The sequence below is a fragment of the Ochotona princeps genome, chromosome 4 (assembly GCF_030435755.1).
Source record: "Ochotona princeps isolate mOchPri1 chromosome 4, mOchPri1.hap1, whole genome shotgun sequence".
NCBI lineage: Eukaryota > Metazoa > Chordata > Mammalia > Lagomorpha > Ochotonidae > Ochotona > Ochotona princeps.
In genome coordinates this window covers 40432649-40456258 of record NC_080835.1, presented here as the reverse complement: position 1 = coordinate 40456258, position 23610 = coordinate 40432649, and the positions used below count along the sequence as shown (strand labels likewise).

Sequence of the window (23610 nt, the reverse complement as noted above, 5' to 3'; positions counted from 1 at the left end):
TGGCTGTGCTGAGTTCTGCACTTGGAATTTGAGAAATCTCAAGTGCTGGTAATTAGACCTGTGTCTTATCATCACCACTTAATACATAAGCAATGTTTTATAAACACTTCCACATGCAAGGTGTCACTTAATTCTCACAACAAACATTTCTGTTGTGTTCACATGAGGAAAGGAGCAGGAGAGAGGGAAGCGACCCACCCAAGACCACCGAGCTGGGAAGCAGGGGGCCTGGCAAGCCGACCTGGACTGGGGGTCAACATCCATGTTCTCCTCAGCTTAATGATGCTTTCTCTGTGCAGGTCAATCAGAGATGAAGGCAGGGCTTATATTTAGTGCGACTTCATTTACAAATATGTGTGATCCAGCACACTAGTCAAGCTAGGAAGAAGCCAGCTATGCAAATGTTAAGAGGGAAGTCCCCTAAAATAAAAATACAAATGCAGGATGCCAGTAGGGAACACTCTAGAATAATTCAGCTTCTCTCTAAAGTAGGGAGTCTCAACTGGGCCCTTCTGGCCCCTCAGCCCCACCTTCAGGCACACTGGGCAGTGCGGGGGGACGTTTCTGATTGTCACAACTGGAAGGTGCTGGTAGGTATGCAGAGGACAGAGCCAGACATGCTACTAGAGAGGCCATGAGACACAGGGCAGCACCCAAACCCCTGCCCCCACAGGAAAGAAGAATCTGATTCAAAATCCTTGATGACACTTCCCACCTTAACACAACAAAGTTCCATACAAGTGGCAGGGTGGGAGGCATGGGAGGAGTAACTTTCAGGACTTAAATCCAGGTTCTTCCAGGTTTTGCCCCAGCTCCAACTTATCATGTGACCCTGGGCGAGTCTCATAACTGCTCTGTGTTCCATTTCTCCATTGTGGCATTAGGGGGTGGGAGGTGCTGACAGCATGAATAGTGTTGCGGCACAATGGGTTAAGCTGCCGTCTCTGGTGCCAGCATCCCACATAGGCACAGGTTCAAGCTCCACTTCTGATTCAGTTCCCTGCTAATGCAAGTAGCACTGAAGGACAGCCCAAGTCCTCAGGTCCCTGCATCCATGTGGAATACCTAGAAGAAACTACTGGCTTCAGCTCAACCCAGCCTCAGCCACAGTAGCCATCTGGGGAGTGAACCAGTGGATAGAAGAGCTATCTCTCCCTCTATCTGAAACTCTGCCTAAGTAAATCTTTTTTTAAAATTTTGTTGTTAATAACACCCACTCACATTCATAGCTTTTTGCAAGCAGGATTTTAAAGTCTGGAGAGTGGTACCACCAGCATCCAAGGGGCTGTCCCAAGAGGCCACAGGGTCTCTCCAGGAAGACTGAACTTCCTAGCCCAGCTAGGAGCAGGTGCAACTACCAAAACAGCTGAAAGACCACTCATGCTGCTGAAACCAAGCAGCACCCACAAACACACCCGCAGAGTAAGGGCATCAGGTGGGTCTTAGGTGCACTGGCCAGGGAGCACAAGCATTCTTGAATCATGAAAAGGAACACACATGTAAACTCAAACACAGGGACCAGGGGCTGGGTCAGCCACAGTGGGAACTCGTGTCTTATTAGCTACTCTAGGAAAAAGCACTGATGATCAAACTGCCAAAAGGAAGCCTCGGGAACCCCAGCCTGGGGTAACAAAGTCACACAAGATTGAACTTTGACCTACCTGACCGCCAGGTGTGCATGAAAAGCCATCTCCTGACATCTGCTCACAGTCCTGTCCCCAGTTCTCGCTCCTTGCTGCAGAGAGGCGGCACCAAGCTCTGGCTGATGGGTCAAAATAAGCAGCCTCATATCCTGTTTTTTCCTTTTTATCTTTCATCGTAACTATAGCATCCTCATCCTGTCCCATCTGCTCAATGGCTAGGTAGAGTGCACAGCCAGCTCACACCCTGGTAACGGAAGCAGTGCAGGGTACACCTGCAGAGGCTGTCGGCGCTTGCCCTCGAGCCAAGACCACTCCTGGAAGGCCTGGCATGAGGACTGCTCTCACTTGCACTTTACCTTTTCTGCCTGCAGTAGGGATGTGGAGCAAGCTCCTGCTACAGCTACATGAGCTCCAAACAAATCTCATGGGACATGGCAGATACATCTGACTCCTGGTTGTAGAACCAATGAACATTAGAGTCAGGTGTAAATGGTTTTTTTAAAGAATTATTAATTTTTATTGAAAAGACAGATGTACAGAGAGGAGGAGAGACAGAGAGGAACATCTTCCATCCGATGATTCACTCCCCAAGTGGCCGCAACAGCCAGTGCTGTGCCGATCCGAAGCCGGGAACCAGGAACTTCTTTCTGGGTCTCCTACGTGGATGCAGGGTCCCAAAGCATTGGGCTGTCCTCGACTGCTTTCCCAGGCCACAGGCAGGGAGCTGGATGGGAAGTGGAGCTGCCGGGATTAGAACCAGCACCCATATGGGATCCCAGTGCGTTCAAGGTGAGGACCTTAACCATTATGCTATTGCACCGGGTCCAGGTGTAAATGTTTTTAAACTGATGTCAGAGCCCCGGTCCAGAGCAAATTAATCAGGATTGCTGGCACTGGGTCTTTGGCATAGATTTTTTGTTTTATTTTAAAGCTCCCCAGAGGATTCCAACGTACAGACAGGGATGACGTCCACTGGGCTGAGGCCTTGTAGTGGGGACCCTAGGCTCTGATCCCATTTCAGGAAGCTAGAAGTTGCCAGTGGCATTCAGCACTAAAGAGAACAGGGACTAGCAACAAAGAGGCAGACAAAGCTTCCCTCAAAAGACAGAGAGCACCCTGACACAGATCAGTTCAACAACAGCTGAAGAGCAGAAAACTCTGCTTTACGGAGTGCATAAAACCACCGCCTCAATGCATTCAAGGACTGCAGTGTGCTAGGCACTAAAGGCAAGTACCCAGCAAGGCACCTCCCTAGTGGGTCACGCTGGTGGTACCAAGCAGCTACTTGTGGGGCAGGAACCCCGCTACTCACTGCTGTGAACGGAGGTGAGATCAGCCAGGCTGGGCTGAGGCCCAGGGAGACTTCAGGCTCCACCCCAGGGCCAGTTACTCCCACAGGTGCAGCGAGCACTCAATTCCCAGTCTCTTTCCTGTGTGACTGGCTCTGTCCTGCCAGGCAGCTCTCCAATGCCTGAGGGATAGACGCAAGGGGCCTCTTGCTGCAAGTGAGGTTGCATTTTCTAAATTAACATCCCCACTGCCCTATAATAAAGCTGTCAGTGTCCAAGAAAGGACCTGGCTAAAAAAGGTAGTTAAGGCGGTGCCACTAGAAGGTCCAGCTGTGGCCTGAGGCCCAGGGTGGGAGGTCCAGAGAGGGACCACCCCTGCCACACTGACAGCTGCCCTTCGCAGTACCAGAATGCACTCAGCTGTCCTCCCGGCCTGGCTGTGCTCCTGCACATTCACCATGGGGCCAATGTGCTCGGGACCCAAGCACAATTAATCCCTGTGCCAGCCTGGTTTTTTTTTTTTTTGTCCCAGAGAATGAATCTGATAGACCTGCAGTGTCAACAGGAGAGCACGCTCTGAATGCTAATTGCCCCGCGAGGTCTGCAGAGGGCACGGGAGAGGCCGGAATGCGGGTCTCCATGGCACGGGCACTCTGGGATTCAGAAACCCTACCTGGCGTTATCGGCAGCAACTCGATGCAGGGACCGCCCTCCTAGTCGCGACAGCAGGAGCCAGAGACCCTCAAGTTTCCTCCAGGGTAACATAAGGCTGGTGGCGAGGGTCGGGCAGGGCCGCCTGCAGACAGCGCACAGCTCTGCTCTGCTCTGCTGCGCTCCACTGAGAGGAACCGGCAGCAGATGGGATTTAAAATGCAGCAGCTGAGATTTAGGTTAGATTCACAGGCGAACTTCCTGACAGTAAGAGAAGCACTGGAAAGGCTGACCCATTACTTAAATTTCACCGGTGAGCCACAAGAGGTTGATTGTACTGTCAGCCAGGATGCAAGTGAGAGTGAGTGGCAAGGAGGTAGCAGCGTGTACAAAGGGCAGGGCCTCAGGCTGGTTGAAGGCTGCCTAACGCCACTGCAACCCCAACTTTCTGGCTCCTTAATGAAAGCTAAGTAGAACAGCACATTGATGTGCACTTTTACAAGATTGATTTATTTGAAGGCTGGGTCCCAGAGAAGGGTCGGGAGAGACAGGAAACACCCATCTACTGGTTGGCTCCCAAAATGTCCACATTAGCTAGGGCTACACCAGGATGAAGCTAGGGGCCAGGAACTCTCTCTGGGTCTCCCACTGTGGGTGGCAGGAACTAGGGCCTTCATCTGCTGCTGCCCAGGCACGTTACTAGGAAGCCAGATCAAAAGTGTGCAGTAGGCAGGCACTCCCATGTGAGACGTGGGCCATCCAATGGCTGCTTGCCCCACGGCACCATAATGCCTGTCCCAGTGAGCACTTTTAAATGAGTTTATTCTTTGATGTGGGCCTTCCGGTTGCAGGAATCCAATAGCAAATGAACACACAGTGACATAGCTTCTTGTATTTGAGGAAGCAAGTGGAAGCAATCTAAATGCCTAACTATTGCACCTATAGTCATGAATAAGACGGTGGTACATGAACATACGGACAATTACGGTAGCAGATGGAATTGTTCTAAGAACAAGACTATGCTCTTAGAGGTCATGTGATAACACCTGTGAATAACACACATGAAACTGATTTTTTAAAAATTACAGATGCTTTTCAAAAAACATGGAGGGACATACATTAAAAATGTTAGCAGTAGAGGCCAGTACAGTGCCTCAAATGGCTAATCTTCCACCTGCAAGCACCAGCATCCCATATGGATGCCAGTTCTAGCCCCAGCTTCTCCATTTCCAATTCGGCTCCCCACTTATGGCCTGGAAAAGCAACAGAGGATGGCCCAAGTCCTTGGGCCCCTACACCCTTGTGAGAGACCAGGAAGAAGTTCCTGGCTCCTGGTTACGGATTAGGTCAGCTCTGACCATTGCAGCCATCCGGGGAGTGGACCAAAGAATGGAAGAGCCTTCCTTCTCTGACTCTCCTTCTCTCTGTAAATCTGCTTTTCAAATAAAAATAAATAACTATTTTTTAAAATGTTATCAGTAAGCATCTCTAGATGTAAACTTTTTTCCTTCTTGTTTGGGATCTCCCAAATAAGCACATTACGCAAATAACCAGAAAATGTAGACATCTGATGAGAAAAGAAAGAGTGGTCTGTTCTCTGATGTACTAAAGCACCATAAATCTACTTCATCTGCACGGCCATTATTCCCAGAAAGCACAGAGACAACACTCAATCTTCTACTTGGCAAGACAGATACCCTCTTGCTTCCAACATGGCCCAGCGCACCCATGGCAGCCACCTGAAAGCCAGCAATCACCACCTCCTGTCTCGAAGCAGAGTCTTGGCCCTGAGGAAGTCGTGGCATTGTCATGCTGTGGCCAGACCCTCCTTCACATCCAGTTCTAATGTGCCTCAGCCAGCCTCAGAGGGCAAGAGAGATATGCTGAACCCTGCAAAGAACTGGCTCCGTGGAGCCACCCCGTGCCAGGTGGCCTGCCCTCCCAGACCTGGGAAAGCAGAACTCATTAGCCCTGGCTGATACATGAAGACACCACAGCTTCAAAGCCTGAGTTCGCTTGCCTCAGATCACACAGAGCAAGTGGCAGTACCACTCAGTCACCCTGATGTCAGAGAAAAGCTCGTCTTTGGTCACGACTGGTGCTCCTGTGTAGGGATAAAGTCGTAGGGACCACTATGATCACACTGGCTGTTGACCTGCCTGCCCTCCCCCTTAGAGTGAGAGCCAGTTGAAGGCAGGAATGGCACTGTACTCAATTCCAGGTCCAGACCACTCAGATGGACAGCTCATGCCTGCTGTGGCCACTAGATCTTTACCATGGCCTGAAGATGCAGACCTCTCCGGGCCCCACCATGGCCGAACTCCCTAACCTGCCTACATGACATGGACAATGACCTGCACGGAGAAGTGAGGTTCACTCTGGAAGGCCTCTCCGGAGGAGTCAGTCTGGAAAGCGAAGGGGGTGCTTGTGCCTCAGGAGAGCACAGCCTCTCTGAAGCTGCCAGGCCCCTTACCCTTCAGCACAGATGGAAACTGAGGCTGAAGGGCAGCTGGACTGCGCCAACTGTAGGAAGCAAGAAACTAAGGATCAGGACTCGGGGCCTCTGATTTCTAAAGTGGTATGTGCCTTCAGAAAGGCACACTGAGAGCAACCACCCTGAGGCCTGAGGGCCTGCACTGAAACCCCACCACTCACCAGCTGTGGGGTGCTGGGCCCGGTCCTTCAAAGCCTCACTGGTACAATGGCCTAGTGGCTAAAGTCCTCGCCTTCCATGTGCTGAGATCCCATATGGGTGCTGGTTCTGATTCCAGCGGACTTGTTTCCCATCCAGTTCCCTGCTTGTGGCCTGGGAAAACAGTCAAGGATGGCCCAAAGCAGTGGGACCCTGCACCCACATGGGCCATCCTGGTCTTGGATTGGCTCAGCTCCAGCCATTGCGGCCGCTTAGGGAGTAAAACATCAGACGGAAGATCTTCCTGTCTATCCTCCTTTCTGTATATCTGCCTTTCCAATAAAAATAAATAAATCTTTAAAAAAAATCCAAAAGCATCTCTACACCCGCATATGTTTCTTTTAATCACATTTGAAGGTCTATAGGTTTCAGGGTTAGAACGTGCACCTGCTTGGTGTGGGTGCCATTGTTCGGCCCAGCCCTGATCCCAGCACCTAACACCTGGCAGATGCACGTGACTTGCTGAAGTAAGGGGTTATGCTCCCAGTGGCCCTCCACACGGGGAGGTAGAAACTGCTGGGCTAACTTAGGGAGAAGTTAAATCCTAGACACCATGTTCCTACCTAAGCCTGCCAAGTCAGGGCCTGAAGGTTTTCTCTGCATATCCTGCAGCTCTAAGGTTTCTTGGAGCCTGCACCCTCACAGCCATACCTCAATTCTGGAAAAATACCTCCATTTTGATTCTCTGAACTCCTGAAGTATGAATAGATGAGTCAGTCTTGAAAATAGCCCAAAAATCATCTTTCAGAGAGACTGATGGACACAGACTAGACTTCCTGGAGCTCCCCAGCCACCCCCAATGGCTCCTCCCAACCCCACACACACTGTCCACCACACCTGCTAGAGCCATCACCATGGACACAGAAGCTACATGGCATCAGGACGGGGTGCTATCACTTAAGAGCATGAGTCAGATTTGACAAATACCACATATTCTTTGGAATTCTCAACTCAAGCAAGCTACACTGGCAACCTAGCAACCGAACCACATTCATCTCCACTTGCGCCAGGTACCTGAGTGAGACTGCAATGGGAGTTGGAGCCCAGAGGGAAGTTGCACGCTGAGTCCAGCACTCACTGACCTAGGAACGTGGCCAGTGGCCCAAGGGGCCAAGAGCAGGAGCCCACGCTGGGGCCTGAAGCTGGGCTCTCCAACCTGTCATCTGTTACCCAGGGTTGGTGAACTGGCCTCTTGGAACTTTTTGAATAAGAGGGCCCTTCAAAAAGTTCATGGAGAATGGAGCTAAAACATACACTTACTTTGCAGCAATCAATCAATAATTAAATAAATCGAACCCATATTTTTGGGGAGGTCTTGGAAAAGCTTACTATGGAAAAAAATTATGCACGGATGTCAGTTTTTGCACCAAAATATACTTATTTAAGTGTTTTTCCATAAATTTCTGAGACATCCTCATATGTACAAAATGAAGTCACTGTTAATGACCCCTTCTTCCTGACCCTGAAACTAACAAAGCCGGCTGTGCAGGCCAGCTCATTGGCAAGCGTACAAACAGGGAAGCATGCACTGTTCTCCTCAAACGAACCAACACTGCCCACACACTGTCTAACACTGCTGCCATGACCTGCCCAGCCTGCATGTCTGCTCCTATGCTTCAAACTGCCCAGACTCCAGACACATCCTAAATAATAACAGCTGTTCCACATGGGTCTAATGGGTCTGCTGTTCTACATGGGTCTGGTTTTTCTTCAAACACACATGAAAAAATGTATACTCAAGTACGAGACTTTTACAATAAAAAAAAAATCACTTTTATTGTCCTGTATCATTTTACACCTTAGGAGACTGCAACAAGGTTCCTGCGTAGAAATTTAATGCCATCGTGAAGTAGGAACAAGGGGAAAGGATCTGACTATGGTGCTTAGAGGTGAGGGTTTGTGGGGGGATTAGGATCAGTGGGAGTCACTACAGTGGAGCCCTCATGATTGAATCCTACACACAAACTTCAAAAGTTCATGAAAATGTACACTATTAAAAAAAGGATGGATCAATTTCAAAATCATTTTCACCAAGATAAGCTTGTTTTTCAGTTCAGTTTTCTAGAAATTTTCCAAAATATCCTCTTAAGACAGTAGAGAATTTAGACACATGCACACAATTCCTCTCTGCCATTTGACACTGCTCTGCTTCAAGAATGCCAGCAAGAAGACACTACCAGATGTGTGCCCTTTACCTGGACTACCAAAACCAAGCACCAAATCAAACCCCCTTTCTTTATAAAGTTACCCAACTTTACAAAGTTGCTTCATTTTAGTAACACGAAACACAATGATACAGAAATCCTAGGAAAAAAAAGCTGGACTCTGACTCCACTGAATTTTTTTCTGTTTGCCCAGGTCACTTGCTTTCTCGGATGGATAGACAGTTTTTCCATTTCCTTCCAGTCCTCATAGTCAGATTTATTACCAAGTGACTCAACTAAGAGAAAGAATCCCAGGAGGGAACTTTGCAGGAAGACAGTAAATAGCACGCAATATAATTAGAATCATTTTATCTGAATACTAAGAGAGAAAAGGGTAAGGGAGAGATGAATGGGGCACCAAGCACCATCACTTTCTTCATCTCAGAGACTGAATGTGTGCTGCCCTTTCACAGGACTGCTGTGTCTGCAGATTTTCCTAAGACAGGGCTCTGCATTTTGTAATGGGACCATCTGAATTGGAATCTCAGCTTGGGTGTCTTGTTAATTGTATCACCTTGCACAAGCCATCAGACCTGCTAGTCTCTACAATTATAAAGTGGGCAATATCTCCCTTGCAGACTGATGGGGTTTAAGCATGAGTAATGTGCATAAAGCACCTGGGGCAGAGCTGGCTACAACTGGTGGTTTTGCGATCACAACTCTGCCAGTGACTAATTGGTTGAACACAATCTGCCTCTTCACTGTAAACTCTGAAGGCAGGAGTGTCTTGCTCGTTTTTTTCGTTCACCAAAGTCTCTAGCTCAGTGCTTCACCTAAAATAAAAACCTTGACCTGAATTTGTAGGGACACAAAGCTTATAGAAAAAGGCCTCTTGCAAGACAGGAAACTTGATATACTTGGAGATGTATAAATAACAAGCAAATCTCCCCTGACAAAAACAAACATCCCTACTTCCTTAAAAGAAAAAAAAAGTCCTTAGAGATGATGTTGTGACAAAGACAAAAAGGGTTAAGCCATTGCTTGAGAAGCCAGAATCCTTGTGACTGCAGGTTCCAAGTCTTGGCTACCGCAATTCCAAACAAGCTCCCTGATCATGTACCTGGAAAGCAGCACATGATGGCCCAAGTACTTGAGCCCCTGCCATCCCTACGAGAGACCTGGATGGAGTTTCTGGCTCCTGGCTTGCGCCTGGCCTGGCTCAGCACCAGTAGTTGTGGCCATTTGGGGAGTAAATCAGCAGGTGATCTCTGGCTCCCACTCTGCCTTCCAATTAAATAATTTTTTGAAAGGAGAAAGTTTTTAGAAGCCTACTGAAACATAAACAGTGGTTGTCTCTGGCATTTGGCCCACAATCTCCTTTGCTATCCCCCCCTGAAATCTTCTCAATGTCCTACATGGTAACATAACAGGCAAGTGATTACATATCTGGCTATCTGACCTCAAGCAACTCACTCCATTTTCCAGTAAGAGGACAGGCTCAATGGATGCCTGCTCTGTCCATCCGTGCCAGGCTGCTGCAGGTGCAGGCGCAAGCCGCAGAAAGTCCTGCTCCACTAACCAGAGCCAGGACACTTCCGGAGCATGCCTGCAGCCCCACCAGTTGCTTTTCACTGTTTATTCCACATCTGGCCTTTAAGCCTTTATTTGTGTCACTCCTTCTAAGTATTATTTTGTTCTAAACAAAAAGTAACCTGCAATGCTTCAGCCTTCTCTTCTCTCATAAACACCTACAAAAGTAGTGAGAATGAATTTGGGGCTGTGACAGTAACTGTTAACAAGCACCACCTAAGTTTGAGATGCCACAAGCTGTGAGCCATTATTTTTGCAGGGTGCTTTGTGTCTGTCTTCCTGTTCGAATGTTTTTCTAATATATTGCAAACTTTAGCCCTCAGTGCTCACTGGCAGATCACTTAGGGCAGAGGGAGGAAGGCAAAACAGCTAACTGGAAGCAACAGAAAAATACGGGACCTTGAAAACTCTGGGTGTGATGGCCGTCGCTAGACCAAACATTCCCTGCCCTGATCACCCCTCTTCCCATCCCTACCTCTCCCAACCCCCTGCCTAAAGTCAACTCAGAGAAGCACCACTAATGAGGGCAAATGCAAGGAGATTATAGCTCCATGCACGTAACGCTTGAAGGTCATGAGCTCGATTGCTGTGTCCTGCATCCCACAGAGTCCATGGCAACAGGACCAGAGGTGGCACCAAAAGGACAAACTAACCAAGAGGAACCTTTTGGACTCACTGTGGTAACTCATATTCTGGGCCCCAGAAGAAAGGCAGTGCTCAAACACCCTTGCAGCAACCACAGCTGAGCCCTACTCTAGCCCACATACATCTTCAGCTGCATGATTTCCATGGGTAGTATACAAATTACAGTTTCTGGGCCCAACATGATAACTCAATGGCTAAATCCTCACCTTGCAAGCACCAGGATCCCATATAGATGCCAGTTCGTGTCCCAGCTGCTCCACTTCCCATCTAGCTCCCTGCTTATGGCTTGGAAAAGCAGTAAACGATGGCCCAAAGCCTTGGAACCCTGCACCCGTGTAGGAATCCTAGAAGCTCCTGGCTCCTGGCCTTGGATTGCCTCAGCTCTGGCCACTGCTGCTGAGATGAAAGCTCTTTCTCTCTCCTCTTCATAAATTTGATCTGCCTTTCAATAAAATAAATAAAAATCTTTAAAAAAATTATAGTTCCTAACAGCTCAACTTCCTCATCAGTAAAATGTGGGAACTAACTAACCGCATCTTACACTGTTCTAAGACTTGAGTGAAATAATATGGCAGAGCACTGGGAACAGGGTCTGGTACATGGGAAGCTATCAGGAACACAGAATACTGCAGTACAGTTTTGCATACATTATCCCTTTGGTCGTGAGAACAACTGTGTGAAGCAAGGCTTGTTATTCTCCCAGGACACCGGCTCAGGGAGAGAAAAGAGAGAGTAAAGAGACACTGCTAACAGTGGCAGGTGTGTGGCACACTCAGGCCCAGCATGGCCTAGCCTTGGCCAGACCACAGCTGGCCACCTTTCCAGCTCAGCTGTGCTGGCTATCTGCAGCCATGCAGTCACAGGTCTCCAGACCTCTCTGAACAATTAGCGCCTGGAAAACGTCAGATGACACCCTTCTGGCACAGACGTCACATCTGACCCTTGGAGCCTGGACCTGACCTCTAACGGCAACACAAAATGACATTCCTGACATTTTCTGCTAACACAACTCTCTCAGTTGATGATCTAAGTCCCCTGGCTACATTAACTAATACTACTACTAATAATAATAATAATAAAACCACTGCCAATTAGTAAGCACTGGGCTAAATATTTTGCAAGCATTTCATGAAATCCTTACAATTATCCCAGGGAGAGGGGAAAGAGGATTTCTTATCCTCAATTAACAGCCCAAAGAAGACTTTGAGAGACTCAAGAACACAGCAGTGCCTCATATAATCCCTCCTCTCTCCCTCATTCTTGGCTGTCTACAGTACACAGGTCTGCTATACTGGCTGGCCTCTTTACCCCTCACCAAACAGTGCAAACCTCAGGGGCAACTTTGTGCTTTTGAGAACCAAGGCTGCCAGGGTCTCCATTTTGCATCCTTCCTGACTGCGTCTGAATTGGAACCAACCTTCAGAGCATCCTCTCTTAACCTGAGTGGCTTCTGCCGCCGCCCATGCCAGGAAAAGGCTCCAGACACAGATGCTTCTGGGGAACTCAGTAACCACCATCAGCAACTCAGTGCCTTGGTGAGGGAGGAGCTGCTACAGAGATAGGTTGCCAGGGGCCAAGCCCCGGGACAGATGCCTCCACTTAACAACAGCCTGCACAGAAGTGGAGTGCAAAACCCACGTAGAATCTACGCGGACCAGCCTTGCTCAGTCCTCTGACCCAAAACTCACAGTCTCTGATGCCCCCATCCCTGCTCATTCTCACTACTTCACTGCCCTTCCCTGCCATCCCTACCATCCTCCTTCTTAATTTACAGTGCCCTAGGGACACTGTAACTCATCCACTCTCTCCCTACAGTCACTTGGGTGGCTTCTCCAGGCAGGCTGGCCACCATCAATGCCTATTCAGTCACAGCAAGCTGGCCAAAAGGTGAGCAGACATCAGCTGGCAGGTGCAAGCACTCTTCCCATAATAGAAAACACTTGTCTCCATCCAGGCCCCTCTCCAAACCCTCCACACAGAGTGCCAGCAGCTCAGGTTGGAGGAAGTAACACTCCAAAAGCAAGAGCCCCCTGTAAATATACCACAAGCCCAGGTGTCAGGACAGGTGGAACAGCTTCCTCTCAACCACCTATAGCAACTCTGCACCCAAGCCCTCTGCCCCTCAACTTCTCCTGGGATGGGATGGGGCCTGTACATATCTGGGTGGCCGTTGGAGCATCCCAACCCATGGAGACCAGAATGAGGAAGCAGGTGAATTCAGCAAACTAAGTCACAGAGAAAGGAGCCAGAAAATTGATGGGACACACAGCCCATGCCCCACCTCCATCCCTGCACCCTTCACCTCTCATAAGCCTGTTCCCTCCCCAAATACTGCTCAACCCTCCATTTATAAGCCAGGTCCCCCCCTGGACTCTCAAGAATATCAGCTTCCAAGATGAGCCCATCCACCTTTTTCCATCACATTCTCCTTGCAGAACCTTTAGCACTTAAGTCTACAGGATGGTGTATTCTGTCCTGAGTTGGCAGAGACATGTCCCCAATCTCCCAGGGGGGCTGGGTGGGGCAGCTCTCCCATCTGCCTCCTCCATAGCTCTCCAAGGAAGGAATGGGCCCTTCCAAACCCGTCCTGGAGGCCCCACCTAGAAATACCCCCAGCACACACACCGACCCCTGTGTGCTACCAGCCTCAGAATCCACCCTCTCCCTGCCAGGGGGAGGGAAACTGAAACGCCAGAGGAGAGGCTTCACACCTCCCTTTGGCCCACACCTGGGCCTGGGAGAGCCAGATGTGGTGACCCCACTCCCTTGCACTCCTGGGGCATCTGTGAAGCTAGGAGCAGGCTCTTGGGCTTGGGTAGAGCCAGGGCAGCACCTGGGCAGGGAATCTCAGACACCTGCTGAGGGACTGGCACACACCTGGTCTGGAAGCACCAACAGGAGGTTGCCCAGCGCAGAGGACAGCATGAGACTGGATTAGGAACGCAAATGAGAAAAGGCACAGGTTGCTTCCCAAGGAAACTGTCCCTTATTGACCCCCACCGCGAGGGGAGAGGGGCTGTTATGGGGAGTCCCTCCAGCAGAGGGCGGGTCCCAGAGGAGCGCCTGAATCTTCCCAGAAGGCAGACTCTATGGGCTGGAACCTTGATTGCCAAAGTCAAAAAGAAAGGGGGGAGGGGGATACAGCCCACCAGTCTCATTTCCAGATTGTCTCCTGCCAGCCTAGACACATTAATAATTAACTTGCCTACCCAGCAGCTCCCCAGCGTGGCCGTAAAAGATGAGTAATGGCCCCATGCCCGCCAGCTTCGGGGCTTGGGGCGGCTGGGACAAAGCCTCCGCATTCCTCCGGGAAGGTGTGTGTGAAACCGGAGCTATCGTGGGCACAAGGCTGGCCTCTTACCTCCTCCTCACCGGCTCCTGGCAAGTGTGGGTGGAGAGGCTCCGGGAGGAGGACGAGGTAAAGGAGGAGGAGGAGGAGAGGAAGGCGTCCTGCCGCGCTGGACGGAAAGCGTGGAGAGGTCCCCTCTGCCCACCTTCTGATCCCCAGCCCCCTCCTGTGCTGGCTGGCGGCCCTCCGAAGCCGAGGGACCCCTTTAACCTTAGTGTGTTCAGGAAACGGGTTGTCCACTGAGAATCCCATTGCCATGAACGCAGACTGCACTTGGAGCCCCGATTCTGAAGACAACAAGGTAGCTCCCCTGGGCGCCCTTCCCAATGGGTACCCCCCTAAACTGGGCGCCAGCTCAGTGAATTATCTCGCTAAACTCCAGCTGAAAGCGGCGGCTCCCACGCCAATGGCCAGCTGGGCACTAGCCAGCTCTCCCGCACCGCCACGCACCCACACACGGTGCCCTCTGTGTCCCTTAAAGTTACCGCGCACACACACACCTGCAGGCCCCCGCCGACGGCCTGGGCCAGCCCCCGCGGGCGGCGGGGCAAGCGTCCCGCGGCGGACAGCACCGCGGCTCCATGCGGCCACTCTGGTCAGCAGCGCCGGACAGCCGAGCACGCCGGGGCCTCAGCGCGCCCGCGGCGCATCGCGCGCCCTCCTCGTCCTCGCCGGGCCTTCGCCAAGAGCCCACACCCACTTGACATCAGCGCCGACCACAGCACGTGGCGCAGCGCCAGACAGCGGACCCCGGCAGCCCAGAGCGTGCCCTAGGTGCTGCAGCGGGGCTGGACCGGCGCCTCCACCGATAGCGGCACATTCCTTTGCTTGGCCGAGGATGCTGTGAGCCTCAGGCAGCTGAAGACTGAGGAGGGGGAGGGACACCCGCGGAGCTAGGGGGGGGGGGGACCTGCGGCCTCACAGCGGCGCTGTGCTGGCACCCAGCCAGCCACCAGCAGACCTGACAGCTCTTGCCGCAAGTGCCCCAGCGACTGTGACGCCCAGGCTGTAGGTGACCCCGGGGTGGGGGCTGCTCTCCTCTCCGGTCCAAGGAGTCCTAAAAGAGCCCTGACCTTGAATTCTCATCCACAGAGAGATTCAAGGAGGCTTCTTGAGCAATATCTCCTAAACTGTGGAGCTGCCTATGACAAGCCAGCAAGGCAGGAGACCATTCTCTGGGACCCTGAGAGGCAGATCATACCCTCTGTCTTGGCTGTACCCAGGCAAAGCCTCGGTGGTGTATCTTTCCTCTCTTTTCTCTGCACTCCTGACCATAAGGGGCAGCTCTCCTTGTTCTGAAGACAATCAGAAGCAATACTGCCCAGCAGCCCCACACACTTGTAGTTCATTCATTAGCATCTATCCAGATATTCAGACACTTATTAAGGCTCAGCGTGGGCCCGGAGCAGCAGATAGAAGGTACAGTTTCTGCACTCTAAGAGTCTACAGACCAGTCAGGGAGAGCCTGGGGACGAGGGACAGGGCAGTAACAGTAGGAGGTGGCTCCCTGGAGGAAGAGACAAGAGTTGTCAAGGCATGGTGAGGAGTTCAGGCAGCCAGGTGTTTCTAAGCCAGTGGTGAACTGGCTCTCATTGCCAAGTGGGGATGACCAAGCAGAAGCCGAGTTTTACAGGGCTGCAGAGGAGAGCACCGCTGAGTGTCCAGAGGGGCTCTGACGTCTGTTACCTCACCCCCACCCCGCTCCACTGCCACCCCACCTCCCTGGAAGAGCACTGAACATGCAGTCCCAAATGTCCAGTTCTAGCTCCAGCCCCATCACTGATATGCCATGTGGCGTTACAGAAATCCTACCCTCTGGTTTCTTGTCCCTTGCCACGATGAAGGGTTGAGGACAGGTATTTGGAGGGGGCGGCTAAAATGCCTCCTAGGATGCCTGCCTCCCATGCTGGATAACCTGGGTTCAAGTTTCAGCTCCACTCCCCAAATTCCAGCTTTCTTCAAACGCACACCCTTGGAGGCAGCAGGTGATGGGTCAGATGACTGGGGCTCCTGCCACTCATCTGGGAGACCTAGACTGAGGGGCTGGTTCCCAGCTTCAGCCTGCCCCAGATCCTCTCTTTCAAAAATGTAAAAACATAAAAGGAAGGAAGGTTAGGTTAGGACGGTATTTCTCCATACATTTTTAAAGCCCATACTCCCTTCTGGATAATCATACAAATGTTATTCTCATTTTGCAGCTTCTGTGATAACAAGACACCAGATTAGTTTCCAAATCAGGAATTATATTATTGAAGATGCTTTTTAAAATTGCATATGACTTTTAAGTATTAAGCCATATGCTGCCTGTTGAAGACTGTTGGATCCTGCAGTACACAAACGGCCTCCAAGCTCACCCCTTCTATTACCTGTCCTCATCTCCCACCTAATCCAGCCCCCGGCATTTATCAGCACCAGCCCCCCTTCTTTTATTCTTTCCAGGATAAATTGGCAGAAGCCCTGGGTCATTTAAAAAGAATCAGGTATGCCATAGAAGACACTTTTGAATGATAATTTCCAGTAATGCTGGGAAATAGACACTTTGAAGGAAGCATAATGTATCGGGGACAATTTGGCAACATGAGGTAAAAGTCTTAAATTTGTTTCTATCTGGAACTGCTGTCTGGTATAGCAGGCCAAGCCTCCTCTTCCGGTGTTGGTTCCTCTCTCATCTGCTCCACTTCTGGTCCAGCTCCCTGCTTATGGCCTGGAAAAGCAGCGAAGACGGTTCAAGTCCTTGGGCCCTGCATGCATGGGAGACCTGGGAGAAGATCCACTTCCTAGCCTTGGACCATCTGGGCTTCAGCCGTTGCAGCCAACTGGGGAGTGACTCAGTGGATGGAAGTCTCTCCACCTTTCTATAACTGCCTTTCCAATAAAAATAAATCTTAAAAATCCTATCTTCCAAGCTGTCAATTCCACAACTAAGAACTTATCCACAAGATGTCTATGGAGCAGCTTAAGGATTTATCCATGACCATGTTCATTTCATCACTTTTGTAATAGTAAATAATTGGAAATTACCTAAAAATACAATAGCACATTGGTTAATACACAGAAGGTTACAATGACAGAGACAGAGAGAGAGAGAGAGAGAGAGATGGGTGGGGGAGCAAGGCGGGGAGGCCTGGGGGTGTCTTCGATGTAGTTGCATGGTGTTCATATTTCTGACTGGATGATTCAGGACCAGCTTCCTGAACCAAGCTGTGTTATCATTACGGCATACCAACCTCACAACAAGTATTAACCCATATTAAAGTTATAGACCCTTCATATTAAAATAGAACAGAATAAACTTAACAGGCAAGTAGGCACACAATTCCTATCTCTACCACCATTCACTCATCATTAGGGATTTCATAGTAATCTTTAAGGTAAAATGTTTTGCCCTCAAGACCTTTTAATTTCATATAAGTTTTTTAATTTTTGGTTTTTTCCTTGAGTCTAGCGCAATCGTTTTCCGACCTAAGAAATCCTAGGGATTACCCTCCATGGTGGTTATGGATACGTTTGACCTTGATGTTTTCACCTTGACTCTGACTTCAGAACCTAATCACTGAAGCTTCAGTAAAAATAATCATGAGAAGGACATTTACCAACATGCTAACAATGATGGAATAGGAGTTGACTTTGTATTTCCTTGGGGCTTTCTGTTTTTCAGATTGTCTGACAACAAACATACTTAACTCTGGTAATCAGAACATAAAACACTGCTTTAAAATAAATGGGCTAGGGCCTGGCGGCGTGGCCTAGCAGCTAAAGTCCTCGCCTTGCATAGCACCAGCCGTTGTGGTCACTTGGGGAGTGAATCATCGGACGGAAGATCTTCCTCTCTGTCTCTCCTCCTCTCTGTATATCTGACTTTGCAATAAAAATAAATAAATCTTTGCAAAAAAAAAATAAAAATAAAATAACTGGGCTAAAGGATGGACTCTGTGGTGCAAGCTAAGCCACTGCTTTGCAACCCACATCCAAGTGACTGATCTGAGACCCGCAACTCTAGTCTTCCAACCAGTTTCCTGCTCACACACCTGGAGGGGCGGGCAGCAGGGGGTGGTCTAAGTACTTGGGTCCCTGCTATCTGCATGACAGACCTGGCTGAAGTTTCTGGTTCCTAGCTTTAGCCTCCTTAGCTGATGAATGAACCAGCAGAAGATGTTCTATGTCTCTTTTTTCCCAAATATTTGTTTTATCTGAATGGCAGAGTGACAGAGAGAAGCAGAGATAGACAGAGATCATCCCTGTGCTGGCTCACTCCTCAAATGGCTACAATGGCCAGGGTTGGACCAGGCTGAAGCCAAGAGTCAAGAGCTTCATCAAAGTCTCCCACGTGGATATAGGGACTCAACAGCTTGCATTATTTTCCGCTGCTTTCCTGGGTACATTAGCAGGGAGCTGGATAGGAAGGGGAATAGCCAGGACTCGAATTGGTGCCCATATGGGATGCTAATATCACAGGTGGTGGTTTAACCTACTATACTGCAATGCTGGTACCAGATCGAACTTTTTTTTAGTTAGTTTTTTTTTTTTTAAGTATTTATTTGTCTATTTATCTGAAAGTCAAGAGTTAGAGAGACAGAGAGAGACGGCTCTTTTATCCATCCACCACCTAACTTCCAAAATGGGACTAGACCAGGCCAAAGCCAGGAACCTGAAACTCCACCCAGGTCTCTCACATACGTGGCAGGGGCCCAAGGATTTGTGCCATCCTGTGTTGTTTTCCCAGGTATATTAGCAGGGAGCTGGCTCAGAAGCTGAACATCCAGATGCAAATCAGCACTTATAGTAGATGCTGTCGTCATAGGCTGCAGACCTGCTGGGCCTCTCACTCCCGCCCTGCTTTTCAAATAAAACAAGAACATAATAACTGGGTCAAAAACTTCCTCAAAGATAAGCTGAAAGGAAACCATACCTTGGCTTTCAAAGGGGTGTCTCTGCTCGGGCTCTTCATATCCCTCCCTCTGCAGGCTCTGATGCTGCCCTAGTTGGTACCCCAACACCAAGGACAGTCAGTACACTGTCGCTAGGATACCATGCAGCAAAAACTGGCAGGAAAAGTATTTTTACATTTACCTCCTGGGCTGTGCTGACAATATGCTCAGAAGCTTAAAGGTTTGAAAACAAAGCAGCCATGACCATTAGCTAATGGCTCTGCCCAGTACTCCCCAAACTGTCTACTAAATATTCTGGGTTTTTACAGAGCTGCCAGCAGATAAACCAAGGGACCAGAAAACGTTCAGCCTGCTTGCTCCAGTTCAGTGGGGCCACCATGCATACAGGCAAGGACTCTGAGCCACAGTGAGGCAGAGCCCAACCAACAGCTTGGAGGATGGTCTGTGCCTTGACTTCCCCATAGTTCCCTTTTTAGGACGGCTGATGGAAAAGCACCTGAGCAAAGGGAACAACATCACCCCAAAGCAAAGTGCTATTATGCTATGAAAATATCTCTTGGGACTTTTGAGGACAGAAGGTTAGTGACAGGTCTTTGGCGCAAGACTGCTAAAAGGTTTGCCTCACAATTTGAGCTTCTCAAGATCCTACTGTTGATGGGTGGGGTGAACAGTATGTGGCACCATGGGTTAAGCTGCTGCCTGTGACACTAGCATCCCTTATGAACTCCTGTTGAAGTCACTGCTGCTCTACTTTCCAACCAGCCCCTTGCTAATGAGCCTGAGAAAGCAGAACATGATTGGGCCCCAGAAACCCACATAGCAAACCTGGATGAAACTCTAGGCATCTGGAGTCAGCCTGGCCCAGCAAAGCTCCTGAGGACATTTATAAATGAATCAGTGGATGAAAGACTGCCCTTTCAGGACTGGTGTTATGGCATAGTAGGCTAAGACTCCTTATGGGCACGTCCCAGATACTCCACTTCCGATCCAGCTCCAAAACCAGTGGAAGATGGCCCAAGTTCTCGGGACCCCGGAAGGCCCAGAGGCTCCTGATTGCTGGCTTCAGATCAGTTCAGCTTCAGCCACTGCAGCCTTTGGGGAATGTTCTAGCAGACAGAAAGATCTTTTTCTCTGCCCTTCTCTCTTTAACTCTGCCTTTCAAATAAAAATAAAATAAATCTTCAAAAATTAAAGACTGCATTTTCTATCAGTGTGTTTCTCCCTCTTTGTGTAATTCAGCTTTTTAAATATGTAAAATAAGTCTTAAAAAAAAAAGACCTACAGAGTTCACAGACTAAAGGAGGGAGCAAAGATAAAGATAGGAAAGACAGCTGTGGAATCTCTCTTGTTCATAACTCAGTGATTCCTAAATCAAAGACATAAAGCAGATGGAATTAAACTCTAAACTGGGGCCCCAGGCCTCTCTAAGCACTATAGGCAGAACCGCCAGGATAGGATCTAAAGATGAAGGATGCTTGTATTATTTGGCCATGTTAATGCAATAATCATTTAATTCTCTACCAGGCATTACAAATACTCATATTCTGTGCTCAAAATAGAATGCATGACTTCCAAGCCAGACAAAGCTGCCATCAGGTTGCATTTAAAATCCACCTAGAGTCTAATCAAACTGGTTTTACTGTTATTGTGTCTTGAAACATGGGGCCCCCCCATTTTTTTTCAGTGTGAGAAAGAACAATCATGGAGGGCTGCTGGGAATGTTATTACTTCTAAGTTGTTTCTAGGAAGGAAGGAGCAAAAACAAGCCTGGATTTTACAAGTAACTTTAACAGGAGCACATATCTGGAGATCTGACCAGACATCCCCCTTCACACACACACACACACACACACATACACATATCTGCAAACACAGCCAGGCAATAGCCCAGGACCAGATATGAGGTGCTCTGGCTCATACGAGCTGGAGACACCACACACACTGCCCAAAAACCAATGTAGACCAGGGACTTGGGGCCCAAGGATCATTAAGGGGAAGTAAATCATGTGTTTGAGTTGGACCCCAAAAGCCAAATAGGAGTTTTCATAACTAATCAAATCAATCAACCAAAGCAAAAAAAAAATAGCTGCATACATTTTTTTGGACCAAAGAGCAAAACCTAATCATAAAACACTTAATTAGCTGGAACACACATATCACCAGTGATATTCATTCTTGCATCTTAACCAGAGTAATCCTGGGTTTTAAATACACATTCAAGGGGGCCACCTCCCAGAATCAACTGCCTGGGCTTAGCAGGTAAACTCAGGAATCTGCATTCTAGCAAGCACCTTAGGTGAGGTGGTGGCTTGTGGTTGGGAATCCACTTTGAGAAATCCTAAACTAGAAGGCTGAGGAGGCCTAGCACACCTGTGAACCCTCACTAAGGTGTCACCCATGCCGGCAAGCTTGAATCAATCCAGCTGGTAGCTCTTGTGAAATCCCACATTACAAGACTAAGGCATGATGAAGAGCGTCAAAAGGACACACACAGTGAATACTAACTTTAAAAATTGGGTTGACACAGTGTTTGTCACATCCATATGACAGTGCCTAGGTCTGTGGCCTACGCCCACTTCTGCTAGCACCAAAAGATTTCTAAGTGACCTCTGCCTGCCATGGTGGAGACCCAGATGAAGTTCCTGGCTCCTGGCTTCATCCTGGACCAGTTCTGGCAGTTGTAACTATTTGGGGAAATGAATCAATGAGTGAAAGATCTCTCTCCCCCTCACTCTGCTTTTCAACTACACAAATAAACTTTAAAAAAAAAAAAACTCTATCCCTAAGACAGAAGTTTGCAGTAAGAAAAATAAATGTGTAAGGGGTTGGATTACCCTGATTTTATTGTTATACACTGAATAAGGGAATTTCCAAAAGTGTGTCGGGAAACAAAATTAAAAGCCCAAATTTTCCATGAAGTTTTTAAAACCTCCTTGATCACATATCCAATCACCATACTGTATCCCATAAATATGTAGAATTATTATGTCAATTGAAAACTTTTAAAAACTCTTACAGTATTTTTATGAGGATTAAATAGCACAATTATGTAGGTACAAGAGTCACAGAAAACACTAAATTTTAAGTACCAACCACCATTTAACGGAAGAATATTATTAGAGCTTTCTCTAACGCAGGGCCTGTCGATGCAGGAGATGGAGCAGATGGACAAGGAGACAGAAGAACAGAAATGCAGGTAGTTCAACAAGCCAACAAATCATCTCAGACGTTGAGGTGTGCAATGAAGACAACAAGAGCAATTATATGGGTGTCAAAGGTAGGCATCAGGAAAGACCTCTTTAAGATGTGGCTTTTAAACTACCACCCAGGGGAGGAGCAGTCCAGCACGAGAACAAGTGGGAATAAGCCAAGTATGTGCCTGGCAAAGAGGAAGACCCACAAGGCCGGGACTTGGTGACCAGTGGGAAGGGCAGTAAAAGTTGGGGTTGGGAGTCAGGTTAGCAGAGATTATCTGGAGCCGTGGAACACACGGTGGCTATCTGCAGGAAAACAGGAGGTCGGAAGGATTTAAACAAAAGGACAGAGATGTTGTGATTTCCTTGTGAAATTGTTTTTACTTCCTTTATTTAAGAGGAAGAGATGAATGAGGGAAAATTAGTGTTTCCCCACGGGTTCACTCAAAAATGTCCACAATGACCCGTGGCTGGGGCAGAGCTGGGAACCAAGAACCCAATGTGGATTCTTCAAGGAGGTGGTAGAAACCCAACTACTTCAGCACATTAGTGGTAAGCTGGAATTGGAAGCAAACTCAGCCTCAGGCACTGTGATACAAGCTGTAGGCATCCCAACTTGTCTTTGATTTGTTTCTTCTAAGATTTATTTTTGGGGCAGTGCAACAACCTAGTGGCTAAAGTCCTTGCCTCGTACGCATCAGGATCCCACGTGAGAACCAGCTCATGTCCAGACTGTTCCACTTCCCTTCCGGCTCCCTCTGGTGGCCTGGGAAAGCAGTCAGGGGATAATCCAAAGCCTTGAGACCCTACACCTAAGTTGGAGACCTGGAAGAAGCTCTTGGCTTCAGACTGGCTCAGCTCTGGCCTTTGCAGTCACTTGGGGAATAAACCAACGGGTGGAAAATCATTCTATCTCTCCTCCTCTCTGTAAATCTTTCCAATAAAAATAATTTTTAAAAGATTTATTTTTATTTGAAAGGCAAAGTTACACAGAAACAGAGATCTTCCATTTGCTGGTTCACTCCCCAAATGAGACCATGTCCAGAGCTGAACTGATCCAGAGTCATAAGCCTTCTCAGGGTCTCCCTCATGTGTCCTGAGGCCCAAAGCCTTGCGTCATCCTCCACTGCCTTCCCAGGCAATAAGCAGGGAGCTGGATTGAAACTGGAGCAACCCAAGACACAAACCGGCACCATGTGAGATGCTGGTGCCACAGGCAGAAGCTTAGTCTATGCCAGGGCATTAGATCCCCTTTGATTTGATTTTTAAAAGATGTCTTAATGTGAAATAGGCCAGGGATTAGGGATAATGAGTACCCAAAATAAAATAATAAAAACCTAAAATTTCACTGCATGCTCTGAATTTCCCTAAGAAATTTATATGTATGACTTCCTGCAAACCCCATGAAAACCCTCAAGCTTGAGTACTGCAATTATTCTGATTTCACAGATGACAAAACCAAGGCAAAGAAAGATTAGACTACTTGGCCATCACAGTCAATAAGGGAAGGATCCAGCCTGCAAA

At 48.6% G+C, this 23610-nt stretch overlaps 1 protein-coding gene across 4 annotated transcripts in view; it reads right to left on the bottom strand.

Moving 5' to 3' along the window:
- The window catches only part of PLEKHA7 (pleckstrin homology domain containing A7), a 211446-nt gene that overhangs the window by 117386 nt on the left and 70450 nt on the right, over window positions 1-23610 (bottom strand). The window contains exon 1 of one of the 4 annotated variants that reach the window (XM_058663298.1): window positions 14504-14789. The exons of the other annotated variants lie outside the window; for them this stretch is intronic. Within the exon in view, the coding sequence (XP_058519281.1) occupies window positions 14504-14586 (83 nt within the window). The 5' untranslated portion in view covers window positions 14587-14789. Of the gene's footprint in view, window positions 1-14503; window positions 14790-23610 lie in introns of those variants that run through there. 4 annotated transcript variants of the gene reach the window in all.